The sequence below is a fragment of the Cebidichthys violaceus genome, unplaced genomic scaffold (genome assembly GCF_023349555.1).
Source record: "Cebidichthys violaceus isolate CVI_PGR_0920_01 unplaced genomic scaffold, fCebVio1.0.p SCAF_11, whole genome shotgun sequence".
In the NCBI taxonomy this organism is placed as follows: Eukaryota; Metazoa; Chordata; class Actinopteri; order Perciformes; family Stichaeidae; genus Cebidichthys; species Cebidichthys violaceus.
Genome location: NW_027176274.1, coordinates 9,386,020 through 9,406,234, shown reverse-complemented (window position 1 = coordinate 9,406,234; position 20,215 = coordinate 9,386,020). Strand labels below are relative to the sequence as shown.

Sequence of the window (20,215 nt, the reverse complement as noted above, 5' to 3'; positions counted from 1 at the left end):
AAGCTGAGCAGTCTCTGTGGCTCTTGTTGACCGACAAGACCTAGCTAGCCTTTATGGGAAGTTCCCAAAGAGTTCTTCTATTCACACCACTTAACGGTGAATCACCAAACACAATGGAAACCTTAATTCAAGAGTGATACTCAAATAACTCCTTTGGAGGACAATTTGGGATTTTGTTTTTGGAGCCACTTGTTGTAGTTTTTGCAATGCACAGGAGTGTGTATAAAAGTGAATAAATGCCTAAAAAAGCAATGAAGGTTGAAAGGGTTTGATTTTTGAAGTTCACAAAGAACCTTACTTCTTTGTTATATATGGCACTTTGCTTCCACCTAGTGGTCATTGTAGCTTACTGCAAAAATAAACAGGAGGAAAAAGAAGATCTGCAATCTAGCAAAGCAATTTATTCATCTTTATTTATTTTTATTCTTTTTTTTAATCAAATCTAATAAGAGCCAAGCAATACATAGTGAAGATTTCAGTGGAAAAAACAAATAGAAAAAAAAAAAGCTTTCTCAAAAACCTCACTTAACAACCCCCAACCCTCACATTAACATACCCAAACACCATCTGGTTTTCATCAGCTGGGAAATATAACTACAGCATTTCTCTTACACTAGAAAAGACAAATTCAAAATGGTTGTTTATAGTATTCTCACAAACAAGCACAGCCTAGAAAGTAAACAGAGAGCTCGATGAAAGCTCTCTCTCCATAAACGCAGACACTTTACAGACAACCTGCCAGTCCTCTCACGTGTCTAACACTTCAGGTTTGTTTTTCACCGTTGACTTGACGCGATTCCCTCTGGGACAGTCTTAAACACATGTTGTTCAAAACTTCCTGGGCTGCTGGATGGAAAAGGTCCGGGGGGAGTGGGGCTTCTCCACTGCGGGGCGCAGCTTGCTGTGCCTCACGCTCACTGGCGTCTCTGGAAAGTCATGGCTCAGCTGCAAACAGGCACGAGTTTATTACACACTGTGGCATGACAGGCACAGTGACATTTATAAAAAAAAAGAAAAAAAAAGAAAAAGAAAAAAAAAAGCAATGTTTGTTTTTTTCTTTACCTTGTCGAGAGTTCCTGCCAGAAGAATATTAACTTGTTGCATCCTGTTGGAGGTGGCAAGGGACCTGCAGCAAGATCACATGTATCGAGAAGTTTTACTAACTTAAAAACAAAATTTCAGTAATCTACTAGACCAAAATACTGCTGAACTTTCTAACATTTTATGGTGCGAGACAATATCCATTTTTATGGCCTTTTAGTTAACATTTCAAACCCATTTATTATATTTTAAAAGATGAACACTGCCAGCCAACCTTGGTTTATCAGACCTCTTGGTCTCCTTCTCTGGAGTCCCATGGCCACCACTCTCTTCCATGCTTTTCTTGGCTACCCGTTTACCTCCAGCCATCACTATTGACCCAGAGAAGAAAATGGTTTAAATTCGGGTTATCTACAAAAATATAGATAAATCAGCTCTGTAGCCCCTGTGTTTGTCAGATTTTAAAGATTATTGCATGCAGGGGATCCCTCCTTTCTGTAGACTTTGATAAAACTAGATCCTCTACAAAACTAGTTTCAGGCTAGAAATATTACTTTTGTGGAGTTATATTGCTATTCAAATTTGTATACAAGTGGCCAAAGTATTATTCGAAGATAACTGGAGTCCAAGTTGAGCAAGTGGCACATTATTTCCAACCTGTGGGTCAGCATCAATCTGAAGGGGCACACGAAAATAAAAAACAGTACAAAAAAAGATTTTCAGATTGGTTCCCCGTTTTATTAACCTTTTTAGACTTAATCATTGAAATTAAAAGAAAAGAAAAAATCCCTCTTTGATTTAACGACTTAGAAGTCACGCCCTCACTAAAGCCAGGCTGTGATGATGATGATGATGATGGGGCCACACAAGAAGCTAATTTTTACAAAACTACTAATGCAATGTCTTTTCGACGTGAGTTAGACGTTTAAGCAGCTCTCCATGAATCGTGCAATGCTCACTTAAAATGCAAACAAGTAGGGCATCGGCGGTTCGTTTACATGCTAAAAAGGGGAGGCTGCCTACAAAACAATAAAAAAATAAAAATAACGATTTTTTTTTCCGATCGTGAAATTGCTTCTAACAACAGTCGGTTTGCACGACGGGGGTTTTGCATGCGTTTCTTCGTGCCTGTATGAGGATTCAGCCGATGAGAACATTGTGTTACTTTCAGCGGAGGCCTGCTTGAAAAGAAAGAGCGTGAGGGAGAACACAAAAGTAGCCCGATGGATGCAATTAGCATAACAGAAATCAGCGAATCACACGACACGATTACACTGTAGCAACCTGTGCATCATAATAGGATTACAAAACACAGATTAACTACTTGATTTAACGTCTTAAATCTGCACGTCTCGCTCTATCTGGGTCGAGCAGCGAGCTGTGAAAAACAACAACGTTTTGGCTTTATTGTCTTCAAAATAAAACTCCACGCTGCAACACGAAGTGCGTGCGAACAACAGTTTACCTGCAGGAGGATGACCAGCTTTCAGCAGAGGAGTCTCCTTCGCTCCAGATTTGGAGAGTTGCTGCACCATTTTTGAAAAACTTTCCGGAGTCAAAGCAAAGAAAGCACCACACTAACAACTCTTCTCAACGCCCACTCGGTTGTTTTTATGCTCAAACAGAGATGACGTCCTGTTTGGCTAACAGGAAGCACGCAGCTTAGAGAGACACCTAGAATGTTTCACTGATGTGGAGCTCTGACTTATAAAACGAAACAACAACAACAACAACGATACAATGTCTCATTGTGATCACTTCCAGTTAATTTCTCAGAAAAATAGATAGTATGTCTTATTTTATTTTATTTTTATTTGAAGGACTGTCTTATTTTGAAAATCTTGGCAAATCCAAATTAAGAAGCGCCACAATACAAAAGTGCTCTGAGGCTGCCTGACAGAAACACGGGACCTGAAATAAATGCACGTTCGAACACCAACGTAGTTCATTAAGGCATATATAAAAAACAAACTCAGTGCAACTAATAAAACTACCAAAACAAACTCTCTATTAGGGTCTGAAAATGATCTTTGTGCTTTTGTGTAAAAAATGCATATGCCCTGCCACGCTTTGCTGCAAGTTGCTCTCAGGTATCTTAAAATACACATTCAGTTCTTTCTACTTGAAGTAAACATTGATATCAGTATACTACACTGTATGATTACAGCTGTAAATATTCACTGTATTCAGTTACTTTGGCTGAATAATAGACTCATCCTCAGGGTGAGGTTGGCTTAATGCGTTTTGTCTTCTTTAAAAGACCTCTCCTTCATTAGAAGTGTCACTCAACTTAAAGACACCTGATCAGGTCTAACAGGAGTCAGGAGGATGCCAATCAACACACAAATGAACACACCTCTGGGTGTGCAACCATGTGTGTGATTAAATCCCATGTGATTTGCCATCTGCTTCGACACATACAAATAACAAAAATCCTTTGTTTCTCCAAGTTGTCCTTTATGACTTTGTCCTTTTGCTTTGCTGCAGGTTCCAGCAGGGTCATGTGTGTCAGACTCACTGCTCTGTCTAAACAAACACATATGCTCTTATATTCTGTGTCTTATGAGCGCATGATTGAGTCTGTACAATATGTTCTTGCGCAAAGTGCAGAGAACAGGAAGCCCGCTGTTTGTCAAATGACTAACACACTTGTTTGGAAATATGCAGTAAAATATCAACTGACACGATAAGGGTTTTAAGGATGTTATCTGATCTTATAGCCTCTTTTGTCCAAAAACCCTGAGGCCAGTTTTTAAGACCTTTCATCATGTCACTTTGGTGCTTTTGTGTTTAAACCAGTTATCACACAGCAAACCTCGGACCAGGTAGAATAGAAAAACTGCATATATTGCACAGTGAGGTAACCAGAAGAATTTGGTTTTGCATATTAATCCTGCCATGGTCGAGGACAATCACAGACCACCTGGGGGAATTCTTCCTTTTTGTGGTTTTATTTTCTTATCATCTTAAACTTGCATTATGTTGCTCCTACTACTATACTACTAGTACTTCTATTCAGACTCCTGCTACTTTTCTGCTTTAGCGTAGCTACACAGGGGGGGGGGGGGGGTCATGGCTATAGTCAATACTTATGGTTACGTCAATTTGTTTACTTCAATATGGTGATTATTATTCTTTACAAAACTGGAAAACAACCCTGATCACTACTTTATAGAGAGGTAATGTAATTCTCGAACGCACTGATAGGTCCATGGTCCATACCACACCCTTTGCAAGGGTGTGTCTTGAACTGAAAGCTTTCACACAAACAGTTAAAAATCTGGACGTTTACAGATTTGTGGAGCCATTAGAAAGTTTTATGAAACACAGAGCTGCTGATCGAAAGCTGGCCTCCTTCCACATATGTTTGTGTGAATGCAATGTTTTTTTTCCTTGACAGGAAACTGCAGAGAACAAACTGTCCAAGAGAGAGAAAAGTTTGATTTCTCTTTTGGGTTTCTCCCACACTCAGTTCTGTTTGTGAATAGAAACAGAAACGAGTGTGAAAGATATGTTTGCACTGTACCTGTGAAAAGATGCAAGTACACCACAGGTTTAAAAAACAAAACTGACCTTTTATTATTTTAGCATGGTTGTGTTATGATGCCATCTTTGTCCACATATTTCTTCATATGTTTATATATCTATAGATTTAACATGGCACATGTTTCTTTTTTAACCAGTGCTGATGAGTGTAAACCAGGTAACATGTTTTTTTTCTGTATTTACAATAAAATGAAAGAAATGTACAAGACTTCATGGCATTACACAGCTTCAACATTAAGTACAGATACAATTTTATCCCTCTGTACAATCTAACATCATTAGTGTACTATTTTTGTTTTTTTGTGTGTGTGTGTGTTTTTTTTAACAGATACGAGTTCATGATCCAGTTTGGCTTCAGCACATACACATTCCCCATCTCAACTCTTACCGCGGACCCTCGCTCACATGACTCACACCTTTCACCATGCTATCACAGCTAAGAGTTTCATAAAGAAAATAAAACTAACATCTAGACAGGACGCACGTCTCCTCGCTGCAGTGCAGGGGATTGTCTCTCAACAGGCCCCCAGCATGATTCCATCTTCCTCGACTAAATAAAAAATAATTTAAAAAGAACATTCCTTGATTTCCTTCTTTGGCACACATTCCATCTTTCCATCTGCCATCGCTCAGTTGAACTCCCCCTCCACACACACGCATTCACTTTAAAAACAAACACTTATGAAGCCAAGTTCATGAAAAAAGTTTTGTCGGTTCTTGTGTGCTCCTCTGGCCCTCAGACCTATACCCAGGAGTCAGGAGAGCCGGGGTACTGCTCTGCCCTGTATGAAGGCCTCCGTGTGCTAGCGTAAAAGTCCACATAGTTGGTGGTGGATTTCAGTCCGTGAGGCTGGGAGCTGTAGTCCCCCGTGGGCGGGTAGGTGATGACCTCCTCCAAGTACGGGTCGTCGTAGCCGTGGGGATGCTGCAGGTACATTCTGTACGTATCGTAGTTCCTCCTGCCCGGCTCCTCTGTGTAATACACAGGCTGCAAGGACAAGAGAAGATAAGATGATGAAGAGCCAGCAGTGGCAATCACATTTACTCAAGTGCCGTACTTAAAAGTTATAATCCTCATGAAATCAATTTCATGAGTCAAATCGTGAAATCAAATCCTTTTTGATTCTCTTTATTTTTTTAATGTTAATGGCGGAGTTCACAAGAGTCAAATGGACTTCACAAGATATTCACAGGAAATTATCCTTGTATGTAATCTAGTGTATCTGTTTCTAACTGTTTACTGTTCACCCTCCTCACACCGCATCAGAGCCGATATGGACTTAATGCGAACCGAACATTTCCCACTGCCTCATATTAAAAGCATTCAAACTGGCAAAAATATCAGGAGGCTTTTATTGTGAAGCAGTCCAAGGAAACACGGTGCATTCATCACTAAGATTCGAGTTGATTGTGTTTATTCACTCGAAACAAGTCCGCAAGACAAGACATGGTCATTTCAGACTTTTAACTTTTTGGCAGCGGAGCAGTAAGATGAGGAGTTACAGGCGAGCGGCTAAACACCTCCAGCACAGGTGATGCCAAATCAACCAGGACAGAGATTTTAAGGATTGAAATGACAGTTTTGAGGTATTTTCATTTCATGCTACATAATCACTACATTTCAGAGGGAAATGTACGTTTTACTCCGCTACATTTAACGTGCTGGTAAAGTTAGTGGCTACTTTGCAGATGGCAATTTTATGATGCATTATCACCCTTAAGCATATAAACTAAATACAATTAACTTAGACATGAAGATTGATACCACTAATCTACTCGTGTCTATCTGTTAAATATAATACTGCAGCCAGCAGGTTAGCTTAGCTTAGCATAAAGAATGGAAACAGCAAGCATTGCTCTGTCCAATGGAAACAAAATATGCCTAACAGCACAATATATTTGTTCAATCTATACAAGAGGTGTAAATAAATTAAAATGTAGTTTTCGGGTTTAAGCCAGAAAGCAAATAAGTACATATCCTGAAAGTATTCCAACAATTTAAGGATCTGAGTACTTCTTCCACCACTGTCAAGAACACAAATAATTTTGTTAGATTCGTCCAACTTGTTGGTAATAAAATGAAACAGATGCTGACATCTCGGCAGTTTCAGCTAAATGCACTCTTGTCTGGCTGGAGTTGTTTATTTAAGCCAGTAAACTAATCAAACACCTCAGAGCCGACACGTCTCCAGACACTAACGCAACAGAAAACTGCGTCAAGGTAAATGCTATGAATCCAGAAGATAGAAGGAATTTATCTGAAATAAATGAGGTGACGACTGTCCTCGAACATTAACTGGCCTAAACGTGATGAGATGAAGGACACAAGAGAACTCTCTCTTTTGTCTCCGACATCTCCTCCCTCCTGCCTCCTTCTCACTGTGCCTGTTATCTGAATGGGCACACATGGATGTGTCCCGCAGTGACAGGTGCCTGAGACGCACCCAGACCATCCCAATCCCAGCAGTCACAATCACTCTCGCTCAGACAATAGCTGATGTGCTGGGTCATTCCCGGCATCGCCATTTATCCGCAGTGTAATACGCGTCAGTCTCTTTGTATTAGTCAAGTGGGGTGGAAGAGCCGGTCATCCTCGCCAGGTTTATACAGAGTGGTGGAAGGATCTCAAACAACGGCCTTGTACTATTATTATCAAACACTTACTAGAAGCAAACATTGATAAAAAAATAAAAAAAATCAATCAACAAAAAAGTATAATTCATTTAATTGTGTTGAGTCATTTATCAGGCAAAAATGTTAAACATTCTCTTTGAGCTGCTTTTCTGCCTTGTAAATTGGCAATTGAATGTTTGAATGACTGTTGTTCAGACGAAACAACCTTTTGAAGATATCACCCTAGGCTTTGGGAAATTGTGTCTATTTTCATTTCATAACCAATTGGTTAATTGAGAAATAATCCACAGATAAAACAATAATGAAAATAAGTCCTAGTGCAAAGCTTTCCTTGGTTATATTTATGTTGTTTTTGATACATTTAAATCTCCAATAATGTCAATATCGTGGATGCAACACTGATTAGCTGCTGACTCATGCAATATGCAAAATTTCAACTAACACCTAAAGTAAAGTGACAACATATAATAAGGAATAATAGAGAACTGTGTACACATGTGCCTCTGTGCACCTTGTAGTGCCCTGTCCTACATGCCTCAAATGTGTGTTATTGTATGCGATTACCAAGATGCTATTATGTTATATCATTGCAGGGGGCGCTGCTTGTTGTTGCTAATAAAATATTCTGCACATAAAACTAAACTTAATAGGTAAATACAGAGTTAATTTGCATTGTGGAAACAATCTCATGAGGTGCCATGGCAGGGTTGAATCATAGCAAAGAAAACACAAGCAGATATAAATGCAGGGCCTGTGAAATAGAGCCAAACATTTATGCAGACTGATTGTATTCACCTGTGTTCTTCTGGGCTCTTCTCTTGTGGGGGATGAGTAGTAATATGGAGAAGGCTTTCCAGACCCTGGAAAAAATAAATACATATAAAGAAGATTTAGTAGGACTTGAAGCAAATACACTTCATTACTTCAGTGAAAAAGTATGCACATCCCCATAGGATAAAAAATGTCTGTATTTAGATAGAGCAGGATCAAGAAGCGCTGTGCTGTGCTGCGGACAGCAATAACACCAAATAATAGAGCTGGCCCCTGCTGTTCTGTTGTTTGCATAGCCCACGGGATGGGTATTTTTGTTGGCACTTAACCCGACCGGTGGATTCCGGAAACTCAATTTCTATTTCGTTATGTAATGCGTGGACTGTTGCGGCTGCGGCTCACTTTGTTTACTCTTCCCTCCCCTTGCTCCCGCCAACCGGCGTAGGCTGGCAAGAGCTCTCGTCTGGCTGTAGTATGTCTGGGTACCCACTCACTGCCCCTGTCTGCATGCTACGACTTGGGCCAGCTAACAATGGCGCCGTTGTGAAGGGTCCTCCACTGGCTGACCAGTTCACTTTACTGCTGTGCACACCAGCTCTGAAGTGCTCTGAAGTGAAATGACTGACTGTCTCAGCGCTGGCAGGCTTTAGGGGAGATGATAAAAGAGACCGTCTTGGCAGGGAGACGAGACTGGCCATGGAATCTGCTCTGAGCGTTATGAGGGATAAAATAGATAAAGCCTTGCACCGAGAGGACCAGAGGGCACCCTGTGATTACAGTCTGGTGCAGAAAGTGGATACAGTTTTAGTACAGTTTTAAAGACCACTAATATGCTAACTGTACGGACTTTCAATAGCTTTCAGATGTGTGAACTGTTTGAGTACCTGTATACTGTTTTTTATGGATATTGTTGTCCCCATGGTGATTATAAAATTGCATAGTTGACTGAGCTCTCTGATAATCTCTGATTGTGTCTCTATGCTCTTTAATGCCCAGCATGGCAGGAGACGACGTGGCACTGGCAGCTGTGAAGAGAAAAACACATTTCAACAATAAATTCCAGAGGTTTTCCTGTTTCACTGGCGGAGTTTATTTTCATCTGGCAGGGTCTGTAGGAAACTGGAGCCTACCAGGGTGGTTGACTGGGGACATCTGAATGGTGCTGGTGGGGAGGGTGGGCTGGGACTTGAACCTGTCCCGTTCAAGTGTTGACACTGGAGTGAGGAAATGGTTTTGGTTCCATCCATCCTGTTGGGAAGAAGAGAGAGGAAAAGTGGTGGTTTGAATAACTAGAGCAGTGCTGGATTTTGGAAAACTCTTGTGTGGTATCTTTAAATAAGCCCTGTCTTTGGTCACAGAGGGAATATTTAAAAACATTCCTTTGCTGCGTGGCCCACAGTAAGCCCACATACTGAAAATTACAACATGTGACAAATGTTTAACGGTTTATTTCTAACAGTTAAACTCTCCTTGCATAAGGTAATCAATTGATTGTGAACAGACAAGTATGGTACTGTTTAAAGTTTAAACAGTACCATCATGGGCCCTTGGCATCAGCCCCAATGTTCTTACTTTCTTATAGATGGTACGCAGATCCCGGTACTGCCACAGTGTGTTCAGCACCTGAGCAGATGCTTTAACCACCTTCATAGAGTACCTAGAAAACACACAAAAACATAAACGTGTACTTTTTTGAGTATTCCCGAATCACTTCAACCTCATTTCAAATCACATTGTAGATATCACAGGACAGCGTGATTGAAGGAGGTGAGTGTCCTCAGTGGCTTGTAACCTGGAACATCACTGAATATATAGTGGGTTTAGAAATAGCTGCTGGTACATTATTCCACAGGGACGTAAAACCTCAATGCACACGAAACCACCTTCCCTGTGGCTACGGTCTCTCCTTCTCTGAGCATTTAAATGTGTAAGTGTTTGTGTAAAACTGTCCAATGTCCAGGATGGTCTGTACAGCCTTGCCACCAGCCACATATGGCTCTTTGTGTATCCTAGCAGTGCATTTGAGCATGTGCATATGTTAGCGAGTGCGGTTTACATCAGTGTGCACTCGACACCCTCACCAAACACGTTGGGACAAATACATGCTGCTGGAGCCCACCTGTCTCCCCTGCCCTTGGTGATGTTGACCAGCTTCTCGATGCCGCCCGTGTCGGCCAAGGCCTTGGCGTTCTCCATGTTTTTGCTGGTGACCTCGTGCAGGGTGCAACAGATGGCCGCCACCGTCTCGTCCGACAGCAGGGTGGTGTTTCCCCCGGGGAGACGATTGACCAGGTCCCTCATCGCATACTTCCCTGAGAGGGAGGAGGGAGGAAGTGAGACGTGCAGCTAGTTCATTATGACGCAGTGTACAGCAGCGGGCAGAAGCTTATGCAGAGAAGACACACAGACTTCATTGCATTTATCTTTCCATGTTACCTAATGTAAAAGTGAATGCCTGCCACAGGGACCTAAACGATATCTTGTGCTTGCTATATGAACAATATATTAATATCTGCTCGGGACTGCGGGGAGGTAGGCAGTTTTCCTAAATGACATTGCGTTATCATCACAAGGACGTCAGAGTGTGAGCATCCTGGTGTTAAAAAAAAAAGAATTGTTTCCCCTATCTCTCCTTCAGCAGAGCAGCCTAGCTGAAGGACCTGAATACATGCAGCATTAACTCTCTCTCTCTCTCTCTCTCTCTCTCTCTCTCTCTCTCTCTCTCACTCACACACACACACACACACACACACACACTCACACACACACACACACACACACACAAAACCAAAAGCACCTTAAACACTACACTGCAACTCCTCCCCCATCTGCCAGGCGTCATCCCTGCATTGCTGGAACTGTAACTCCTCATTAATTCCACACAGCGAGCACGTAAAAACTTGTTTTTCACTAAATGAGACTGTTTAATGGAACAAAAAGGACTGGAGTGAGATGAAATGAAAAATGATAACCAGTAGTTAAAATGTTCTCAAAATGCACTGGTTACGTTTCTGAATAATTTTTTTTTTTTTTTAAATGTATTCATTCAAGCACATTGTTTAACTATGTTTATCTTGTCAGTAGCTATAATATACAAAGAATGTAACTGTTTGGGATGTAATGTGTAGAGTACCCATTCCAATTCAGTATCAGTTTAATTGTTTTACCAGTTTCCAAAGGATCCTGTTGTATATATCTCCCCATAAATCCTATATTCTTCTGTACTGAGCAATTAAATAAAGTATTTGTAATGCAAATCAACATATTATATTCACGTTCTATGCATATAGCCATGCTGAACTCGTTTACAACATGGCTTATCAGTGCAACATGAGCTACATTGTTAACTTGAACAAAGCCATGGTAAGGAGAACAGCATTAAGATTCTTCATGTTCATCTTATGCAACTCATCAGAATCAATTACAGTCTGAAATGAAACAGTGTGACTGACCTATGAGCTCCTTGTTCCTGACATCCAGCGCCATGTTTCTCAGAGCAGTGGCAACCGAACTCACCACCCGGTCGTTATCCATCCGCAGCAGCTCCACTAGGATGGGCAGTCCCTTCTCCTTACGCACTGCTGCACGAATGTACGCTGCAAACTGAGCACACAAAGGGCATTAAACCTCCAAAAGGGTCTGAATGCCTCACAGGGGAATGGATGGTCTTGTTTTAACGTGCGTTTCCAAGTGTAAAGCTGACGTCAGCTGTGACTGACACAGCTGATTTAGATTGTTTGGGAATAGATGGATAAATAGCGTGTATTTGTTTGTGTGTACATAGATACACAAACATTACTGTACCTTCCAGTTGCCAGCTGACAGGTTCTGAAGGGACCCAGCGGCGCCCTCCAGAGTGGCGGGATTTGAGCTCTCAGCCAGCAGGGTCAAGTAAGGTTTAACCACCGAAGGGTGCCATAACATCTCTGCCCCCTTGGGAGACTTGGAGAAGCCGGGGATGGGTCCGACACCGTCCCACTGAACAAACAAGCACAGTATTTAGTCAGGTTTAAATACAGGTTCTGATGCAGACTTTTCCCTTTGAACAAAAACACATGAAAAACAATACATCAAAAGTACAAAACTTAATCAAAACTAAAACAGAAACATTTAGATGACAGTAGTAGTGCTCCATTTGAGAGGTATGGGTGGGACCGTTCATGGGGAATTTTATCTTTGAAATAATTGCATTATAATGTTAGATGTTACTTTACACAATGAAGAACAAACAGGATGCAACTGCAAGGTTTTCCATAAGTGGTCCAAACTTCTTGCAAAAATGTTGTCAATCCCCCCCCCCCAAAAAATATGTTGAATAAATGTGAACGCTTCACACTTTTTGCTGATTTGATTATTGCACTGAGCACCGCACTCACTGAGTCTTCCTGTAAGCTCTTTTTTTTCTTCTTTTTCTTCCTGCCCCAGCAGCTGGAGTCCACCTCTTTACTGGGCAACTCGCTGCCCAGTAAGCCGTCTAGCTCCTGCCCCCCTATCTGCCGGGATGGCGGCAGCTCCAGCTCCAGACGATATGACAGGTTCCTTAGAGTGCAAATACAGTTCTCCACAATCTGTTGGCGGGCAGAAGGAGACGGGGGTTTGGGTGAGCGGTTACAGTTGAGACTGTTCAAATCACCATGACAAAAGCTACAATACAATAAACTCTGTGCAGCACGCTACACTATATGCTGCCAGTGTGTGGTACACAGGCCTGCTATCTGTGGCGTCACAAATCAATTTGTTATGGAATCCAAGGGTCTCCAGCAAGAAAGATTATCTGGACCAGAGCTAATGGATTTTATTCCACGCTGTTTGAGTTCTGTGCAGGATTTGCCTCACAGAATGTCAATGAGCATACAGGTTTGACAAAATTAAGGGGTTCAATTCCCAGGGGATGTGATCTCGACTTTACAGATGAGCCACTTGACTTTTTATGTCTTTTATAGTCCACAGATGCACGTCTGATAGATCTGATCTAATTTCTACAGCTGCCATAGAAAAATGTTTGCATACTCTATAGCAGGTCAGTGAGCGAGGCTGTTGGATTCTGAATGTTGTGCATGTATGAGTTGTGCTTTGGGTGATACAGTACATGAAATAGTTGCTGCTGTATAATGTGGAGGTCATTTCGTCACAAGCAATAAAATTATTCTAACGGGGTTAAGTGGGATTTTCCCCCAGAGCCTCTTATCATGTGGCAGCATGTTTTCCTCCTGTGTGTGTGTGTGTGTGTGTGTGTGTGTGGGAAGTGTTTTAGTGCATACTTTACTGTCGAAGTCAGAGGTGTTTACACATGCTTTGATGACGTAGAGCAGTGAGTCAACCAGGCCTTCACAAACACGCATTTGTTTTCTGGCCTCCTCACCAGCTGAACTCAGGTTCCTTTTGAAAAGCACATCACACACACACACACACACACACACACACACACACACACACACACACACACACACACACACACAAAAAATTTGGTCTTTGATTTGGGGCTTCACTCAACAAACAAATGAGCATATGCAAATACACAAAATGACAGCTGTGTGTGTGTGTGTGTGTGTGTGTGTCCCACTTGAATGTGTACGCCATCCATAATGTATGAAGCTTCTGTGTGGTCTGACTGAAGTCATTATAGCACTTTGCTGAGTAAATAAGGAACTAACTAAGTGTGCTCTCTCTCACACACACAACCACATCTATGCATGTATGCGCGCACGCACGCACGCACGCACGCGCACACACACACACACACACACACACACACACACACACACACACACACACACACAAACACAACTAGCTTTAACCAATTAAAGGCTAAGCTCTACATGCAGCACACTGTCTTCAAAGGAAGTCGCCCTGGGAGAGAAGCTGGTAATATTACATAATTCCCTGAAATAGTCTATAATGATGATGACTTTGAAATAGAGACATGACGGGTCATAGCTATTTGACTAAAACAACATTACAAGAGTTTAGGTATTTTTTCTTTTGATGTTGTTCATTAAAATCAGTTTTTTGGATAAAATACACACCGTTCTGACATTATTATGTACATGTTCCTCTTCATTGGTCTCCAAAATTGACTTGTGTTTTTTTGTGTTTATGGGGTCACTTCCGTATCATATTTTCTTCAAAAGACAACATAAACAGAGCTTTTAATAGAGAAGAGCCACATTATGAGCTCATTCCCCACTAGATGTAATAGCGTCAGTTGTCCACATAGGGGCGCTAGTGCCCAGTGTGCTCATCAGGTGGTTTACCTCAGACAGCCTGTGGTGTTCCTCAGCACCAGGGAGGAGTGGAACTTCAGCTTGTGGTCGTCATCGAAGGTGGAGCTGCTCCATCCAGAGTGAGGGATGATCACAGTGTTGGTAAGAGTCATTAAGGCGTCCCGAATGATTGTCATCTTGATGGGGTCACATGACGACAGGTTCCATAGCACCCCTGTGGAAAAAACCACACGCAAACGCAGGCATTGAGAAGCGGGCACGCTAACCTCCTGTTATGTCAGCTGTCATGTGCAGTTAGGGTAACCCAACAGAGATAGCCACAATTTGGGCTTTTAATAGCTCGGTGTGTGTGTGTGTGTGTGTGTGTGTGTGTGTGGATGTGTGTGTGGATGTGTCCACGAAACAAACAGAGACTGACTGTTCGGCACTGAACAGCTCGAGCATCAAGGCATCAGACATTCACATCAAATATCATCTGGGCAGAAAATCCTCGGGGCTGAGATTATTTGCTTAAAAGAAAGAGGGCGAAGCAGAGATCCATATGGCAAAGACTCAGTTATTTCAAATGAAATATAAATATTTAGAAATGTATTCAAGTCAAATAGACTTTTGGTAACCACTGATAATTACGCACAGCCTTTGATGCTGCATCTGTCAAGGATTAGCCGGCATGTAGCATGTTCTTCTAATTAGATGCCTCTTGCTGCTAGGCTTATACTACGGTCCAGGCTGACTTGTGCAGGGCACCAGCAACCTTGGAGGAGGCGGATGCTGCGGCTAAGTACACGGCTAATACTCCAAAATGCTGCTGCAACAAAACTACAGAGTGCATGTGTGTTAGTGGTCACTTTGTGTCCAATTCTGCTACTGTTTGTGCACTTCAACTTGACCTTGGTTTGTAAGTGCAGAACAAAGTACATGATCTACAGACCTGTGCAAGCTATTAGACTGAACTCTGTATGTGTAGATCTGAACCTCGTATACAAGTACGCCTCAATGGTAGAGGTGAAAAAAAAAAAAAGATTAGCTTTCCTGACTCCTTCTCTCTTATGCTCGCTTTTTATTTCCTCTTAGCACGCTGCTCCCCCTCTCCCTCTAATTGAACCAACAGAGACGATAATAGTCTATAATATAGCCCAGGAGCCCAATTCAGACACACTGCTGGCAAGAAGCTGTATAGACAGATATGAGTGTGCCAAGCAGTGTTTCTGCCAGTCATTTAATCAACAGCCATTCCACTTACTACAACATCAAAGCACTTTAAAGAAGCATTAAAATCTGGGCGTGAGCTTTCATTATTCCATTTTTATTTTGACAAAATGTCAATAAAAAGCTGAGAACTAAGTGATACTTGGCTCTCGAAAAAGAAACCATGCAGCATGTGCTTCTTATCAGAGCTTGCTAGCAGTGTGTGAGGGGTTGCATGCTGAAACCCTAGCATCAGATGGGGCTAACGTCTCTGCTCTGCTCAGGCAGTGGGATACATTTCAATCAAATCCCACTGTGGCGATAGAGCTCTGCTCCTTGCGCAAGCACATTCAGTTCTGTGTTTGCCTTTCTCACGGGATACTCCAATGCACAAGGAATGCCCTGAAATAGGACCACTAATGCAGCGATAACACATAAATTCCACGCCTGCTGACCAACTTCGCGGGTGCTTTCAACTCCACAAACCCCACTCCAGTTCTTCCACACCCGATCTAATGTCAATTTCTAGAAATGAAATATTCTCTGCAGGATTTCAGACTGGTCCTGTGGAGGCTGAGGCATGCTAGAGAAATCAACAGGCCAATTCACTGGGGTGTGACTGACAACGCTGTCAGTGGTGCAACACTAGCAGTAATAAGTCATTTCTGACAGTCAGATAGAGCAAATCTGTGTGTGTGTGTGTGTGTGTGTGTGTGTGTGTGTGTGTGTGTGTGTGTGTGTGTGTGTGTGTGTGTGTGTGTGTGTGAGAACCAAACTGTGTTCTCTGCTCATGTTCTCAGGTGCCTTGGCTCTGGCTTTGAAACGGCAACCCAATGTAAACACTCTTGTGACACCGGGGCCAATAATTCTATCCAGAGCTAAACTCCAGAGAGCAAGAAGAGGGAGAGGCTCAATACAGAGATGGGGGAAAAAGTATAAAAAATAAATTTAAAAAACCCTGGTTAGAATATTTCTAACAGCTGTTGAAGCATTGATCCAAGAGCTAACTGAACTGAAAACCGGGCAGACATGTCTCTCGACTTGAGGTAGCTCAGCTGAGGCGGATTCTGAGGCTTTGATGCGACGCACAGAGGAAGAAAGTCAAAAGATCACTAATTGGGAATTAAATGGCTGGAAAGGATTGTATTTGTTTGACTGTAGTCTAAGGGTTATGCAAGAAAATAAGTAGTTTGTATTAATGTGTTGTCCGACCACGTTGGAAGGCAAAAGTGGAATTAGCTGTCCCAAACGGCCACACTCGAAGCCTGGGTGAAAAGCTGGCTGTCATAGAGAGAGATTGGGGGGGGGGGGCGGCACACATTTCTCTCCCGGAAGGCCTCTCTCCTGGTTTCCAAAGCCATTTCACCATCCGATAAGCAATTATACTGGCGACTTAACGGCCCTGGCACACGGAGCCAGTGGTCAGGTGGCCCTCAGAAGCACCATTGGACCATCATTGCGTGTCTTGTTGCTGATCGTTGCCCGTTGAGTTTGCAGCACTGTTATCTGTAGCCAATCACCAGAGTTGCATGTAGAAAATCAATAGTACCACCCCTTTATGGAAACTGTTTCTTGTTTTTCACCGCTGCCTCTGCAGTGCCAGGTGCACCTTTGTATTAGACATACTCTCGTTCATATTACAAGCATAAAAAAGAGAATCATAGTGGCATGACAATAATCGGCTGAATTACAGATGATGTGGTATGTCCTCTCACAAAGGTGCAAAATATTGGTGTATGACAGTGGCCTGATACATTTGATGTCATTTTTGCCATTAAAGAGGTGAGAGAGGTTTATCGCAGACAACATGGAGTGGCAAAGTATTTCCTAAGCCTGCAGTGCTGGTTCATTAAGGTTGGCTCTCTGTGTCCGGGCCAAAAGTTCACACCATCTACCCAACAGTCAAATTGTCACAACTATCACAACACTAAGCTTACAAACTTGTATCCGTTCAATATCATTCATATTCAAAGCTCGTTAACTTACACTGTAAAAGAAAAAAGCTGCGCGTTTATCCCCACTGTAGAGTTAGGGCATCGCAAGGCTAAACACAGCCTGCAGCTATCTCTACTAGACACACAGACATCAAATTGATCTTTTGTGGTTTGATTCCCAACATTTCTGACTGCTCTTCTGATCTTTGTCTCTTAAACCCCGGGTCAGCATGTCATCGACTTTCTCAGGTGCAGTAACTGGGTCAGCATTTAGTTCAGTCTTTGAAAAGCTGCTGATCATGCAAAAAAAACGGACAAATGTATTAACCTTTACATTTTTGGGAGGTGGACTGGAAACTTGTCGATGCTGCATCGACTAAACCTCAGACATGCGGCTTGCTGTGTACTTTTGAGGTTGGTGGGCGTTTCTCATTTTCTCCCTCATGTAGCGGAAGTCGGTGCAATGCTGCTTACGGCTACAGCTGGATTTATTTTTGGATCAAATTCACTTTCTCATTTGATCAAAAGGTCTTAACCTCCTCATTCTTTGTTCTCAAACAAAACAAACGCAGTAATCAATGCCAACACTCGGCAACTATTCACCTTTGAGAAAAATGGAAGAAGTTTAACTTTTCAGAGTAGTGCTGAGTTTGATGAAACTGAAAAAAATAAAAACAGTTCAACTGTTAAAGTGCTACGGATTTCAAATTCACCAGATTCCAATAAAGCATGTTTTTGACATGCTGATTGGATCAAATAATATCTGTTCTCAAGAAGAGCAGGACTGGAGAAACATTTTTTAAAAATATGTTACCTTTATTCTGTGTTTTGTTTCATCTTTCACTATTTTCTGTGTAGGGCCAAAGGTTTGGTTAGAGTTAGAGTCTTACAGAATATGCCAACAGATTTTGTTCAGGTGCAACTGACTCAAAATGTAAATTACGCAGTTACAGAAACAAAGATAATACAAGCGACAGTGTGACCGCAGTGAAGTTACAGGTGATGAAAGTACAGGAGGAAGACAGTCAATAAGCTCCGCTTCAGTACTATTTTATATGTAAGAGGAGATGAGTTTCTTAAGTTCAGCACCTAACCAAACTATTTTCAGAGATTTGTCTATTCTAGCAACAGATGAGGAGTTTAGATGAGGCGGTGAGTGCATACCAGCCATATTGATGATCTCCTAAATAAGTGGCTCTTATTTATTTGACAAAATCTTTTCTCTGTAAGAACAAAGACATATCTTTAAATACACTCAGTGGTACCATGAACAACTCACAGATTCTCAAACGCTGAAATGAAATATTATGATTAAGAATGTGGTTTCCAAAGTAAAGCCAAAATAATGGAGCCATGTAATATCTAACAAAGGGTAACAAAACAAAGCTTTTTGTGTGTGCATGCTGGTTTCAGGCGCCCCCAGTATCTGAGCTAATGACGGTGCTGTTCGGTTTGGCCTTTTGATCTGAGGGGCTGTTACAGGACAGAGCAATAACCACAACAGCTGCTGGGAGACGAAGCAGGTAAGGTCCACTTTGAGTGTCCCCTCCCACAACATGACCTCTGACCCGGAGCAGGCGGTTGGCCTGTTCTTGCAGCTACTTTTAATGAAGCACAGGTGACACCTGGACCTCCCAGCGGAGTCGAGAAGGAGCCACTGACACAAATGGGAGCGTCCCCGCCCCCCCCAAACGCTTCTCAAGCTAAGTTCTGACACCTGGCTGGCTTTCTCACCAGCTCCGACACCGACGCTGCTTTCTAAAGGTGTTATAAGTCATTCATATACAACATTATGCAAACAGTGCATTATAAGTAGAGATGAGCTGCTGGTGAGTGAGTGATTTCTAGCTGCTCCACTTTGCTGTGGGATGCCCTTGTCATCCAGCTGAAAGCTCTTTATGTGGATTGTTCTCATCAGCCGTAATTAACCAGAGGTGATGCAGCACTTCTGACCTTTTCTAATTGCTCCCCATCCCGAGGCCTGAACCACAATTAGCTGCAGCAGGCTCTCAGGCTAGTCGGGGAAAAAAACTTAAACAGACCTGACATTAAAGCTGCTTACTCTGGTGGGGTAACCTTTTGAAATGTGAATGAAGAGAGCGAAAGAAGTTTCACTGGATATCAAACCATTGACTCCTGTGTACTTAATTATATGAGCAACAAATTAGAAGACAAATTCTGCTCTTTTAAAATGGTGATCCTTTGGTTTGTGTTACTGAAGACAATCTCCTCCCAGACGAGGTAAAAAAGAAACGCTACATGTGTTGTGTCCGTTCTCCGACTGTATTGTTTTCCCACGGGGGCCCACTGGACTGACACCCGAGACCATATTAGTGCGGGGGCTGGAGTCGAGCTCAAGCAGCTGACTCAGCCACCTGGGAGCCAAACGTCTTGGCTTGCTCATTTCTGTAGTGCTCCACCCTGATCCTAGACAACACAGATTTATACCCTGTTTGCAAAGATTACACAACGCACAAATACGACTGAGCTGCACACAGTGCAATGCAGAGAGGAGACTGACAAGCAGATTGTCACAGACAGTTGTTTTCAGACAGAGACGGAGCTAAATCTCTCTCCAGCCTGTGAAAATGTGGTTTCATTTCTTTGCATAAATTATAAGCAGTAGTGACAGCAGTGACAGCAACTTAAGGAAAAGCCTCTACAACTCAGTTTGTACAACAACCACAATCTTAGGATGGACCACAGTAAGTAGTCTGATTAACTGTTAAGTAGTTTCTTAATTCAAACCTAATCTCTATGAGCAACATTGAATGGTTAACCATGACACGCAGCACCAGGTAAAGATGAGCAACACTGAGTCATGAGCAACCGGACCACACAGTGCTAAAACACATGCAAGTTTGTCAGGTAAATAAT

General features: G+C 42.2%; 2 protein-coding genes across 6 annotated transcripts in view; both read right to left on the bottom strand.

Moving 5' to 3' along the window:
- Positions 1-381: 381 nt before the first annotated feature.
- On the bottom strand, positions 382-2,655 carry dap1b (death associated protein 1b). Its single transcript, XM_068703796.1, has 4 exons — positions 2,507-2,655; positions 1,316-1,412; positions 1,063-1,126; positions 382-945 (listed from the first exon to the last, which is right to left on the bottom strand). Exons 1-4 carry the CDS (start codon positions 2,574-2,576, stop codon positions 829-831), a joined length of 348 nt encoding a protein of 115 aa, XP_068559897.1. The 5' UTR covers positions 2,577-2,655; the 3' UTR covers positions 382-828.
- Positions 2,656-4,595: 1,940 nt separating this feature from the next.
- Positions 4,596-20,215, bottom strand: part of LOC137867248 (plakophilin-4-like) — a 72,048-nt gene continuing 56,428 nt past the window's right edge. For all 5 annotated transcript variants that reach the window (XM_068703749.1, XM_068703767.1, XM_068703758.1 and 2 more), the window contains 11 exons: positions 14,247-14,430; positions 13,254-13,371; positions 12,369-12,560; positions 11,797-11,970; positions 11,445-11,595; positions 10,112-10,304; positions 9,565-9,649; positions 9,123-9,240; positions 8,877-9,017; positions 8,017-8,081; positions 4,596-5,575 (listed from right to left, as the gene is read on the bottom strand). In XM_068703749.1, coding sequence (XP_068559850.1) covers positions 5,330-5,575; positions 8,017-8,081; positions 8,877-9,017; positions 9,123-9,240; positions 9,565-9,649; positions 10,112-10,304; positions 11,445-11,595; positions 11,797-11,970; positions 12,369-12,560; positions 13,254-13,371; positions 14,247-14,430 — 1,667 coding nt within the window. In that variant the 3' untranslated portion in view covers positions 4,596-5,329. The remainder of the gene's footprint in view (positions 5,576-8,016; positions 8,082-8,876; positions 9,018-9,122; positions 9,241-9,564; positions 9,650-10,111; positions 10,305-11,444; positions 11,596-11,796; positions 11,971-12,368; positions 12,561-13,253; positions 13,372-14,246; positions 14,431-20,215) is intronic.

Coding starts and splice junctions, on each gene's coding strand:
- dap1b (XM_068703796.1), bottom strand. CDS start 2,576: ATGGTGCAGCAACTCTCCAAATCTGGAGCGAAGGAGACTCCTCTGCTG. Junction 1,413..2,506: donor AGCTGGTCATCCTCCTGCAG/GTAAACTGTTGT, acceptor CTGGGTCAATAG/TGATGGCTGGAGGTAAACGG. Junction 946..1,062: donor TGGCAGGAACTCTCGACAAG/GTAAAGAAAAAA, acceptor GCCTGTTTGCAG/CTGAGCCATGACTTTCCAGA.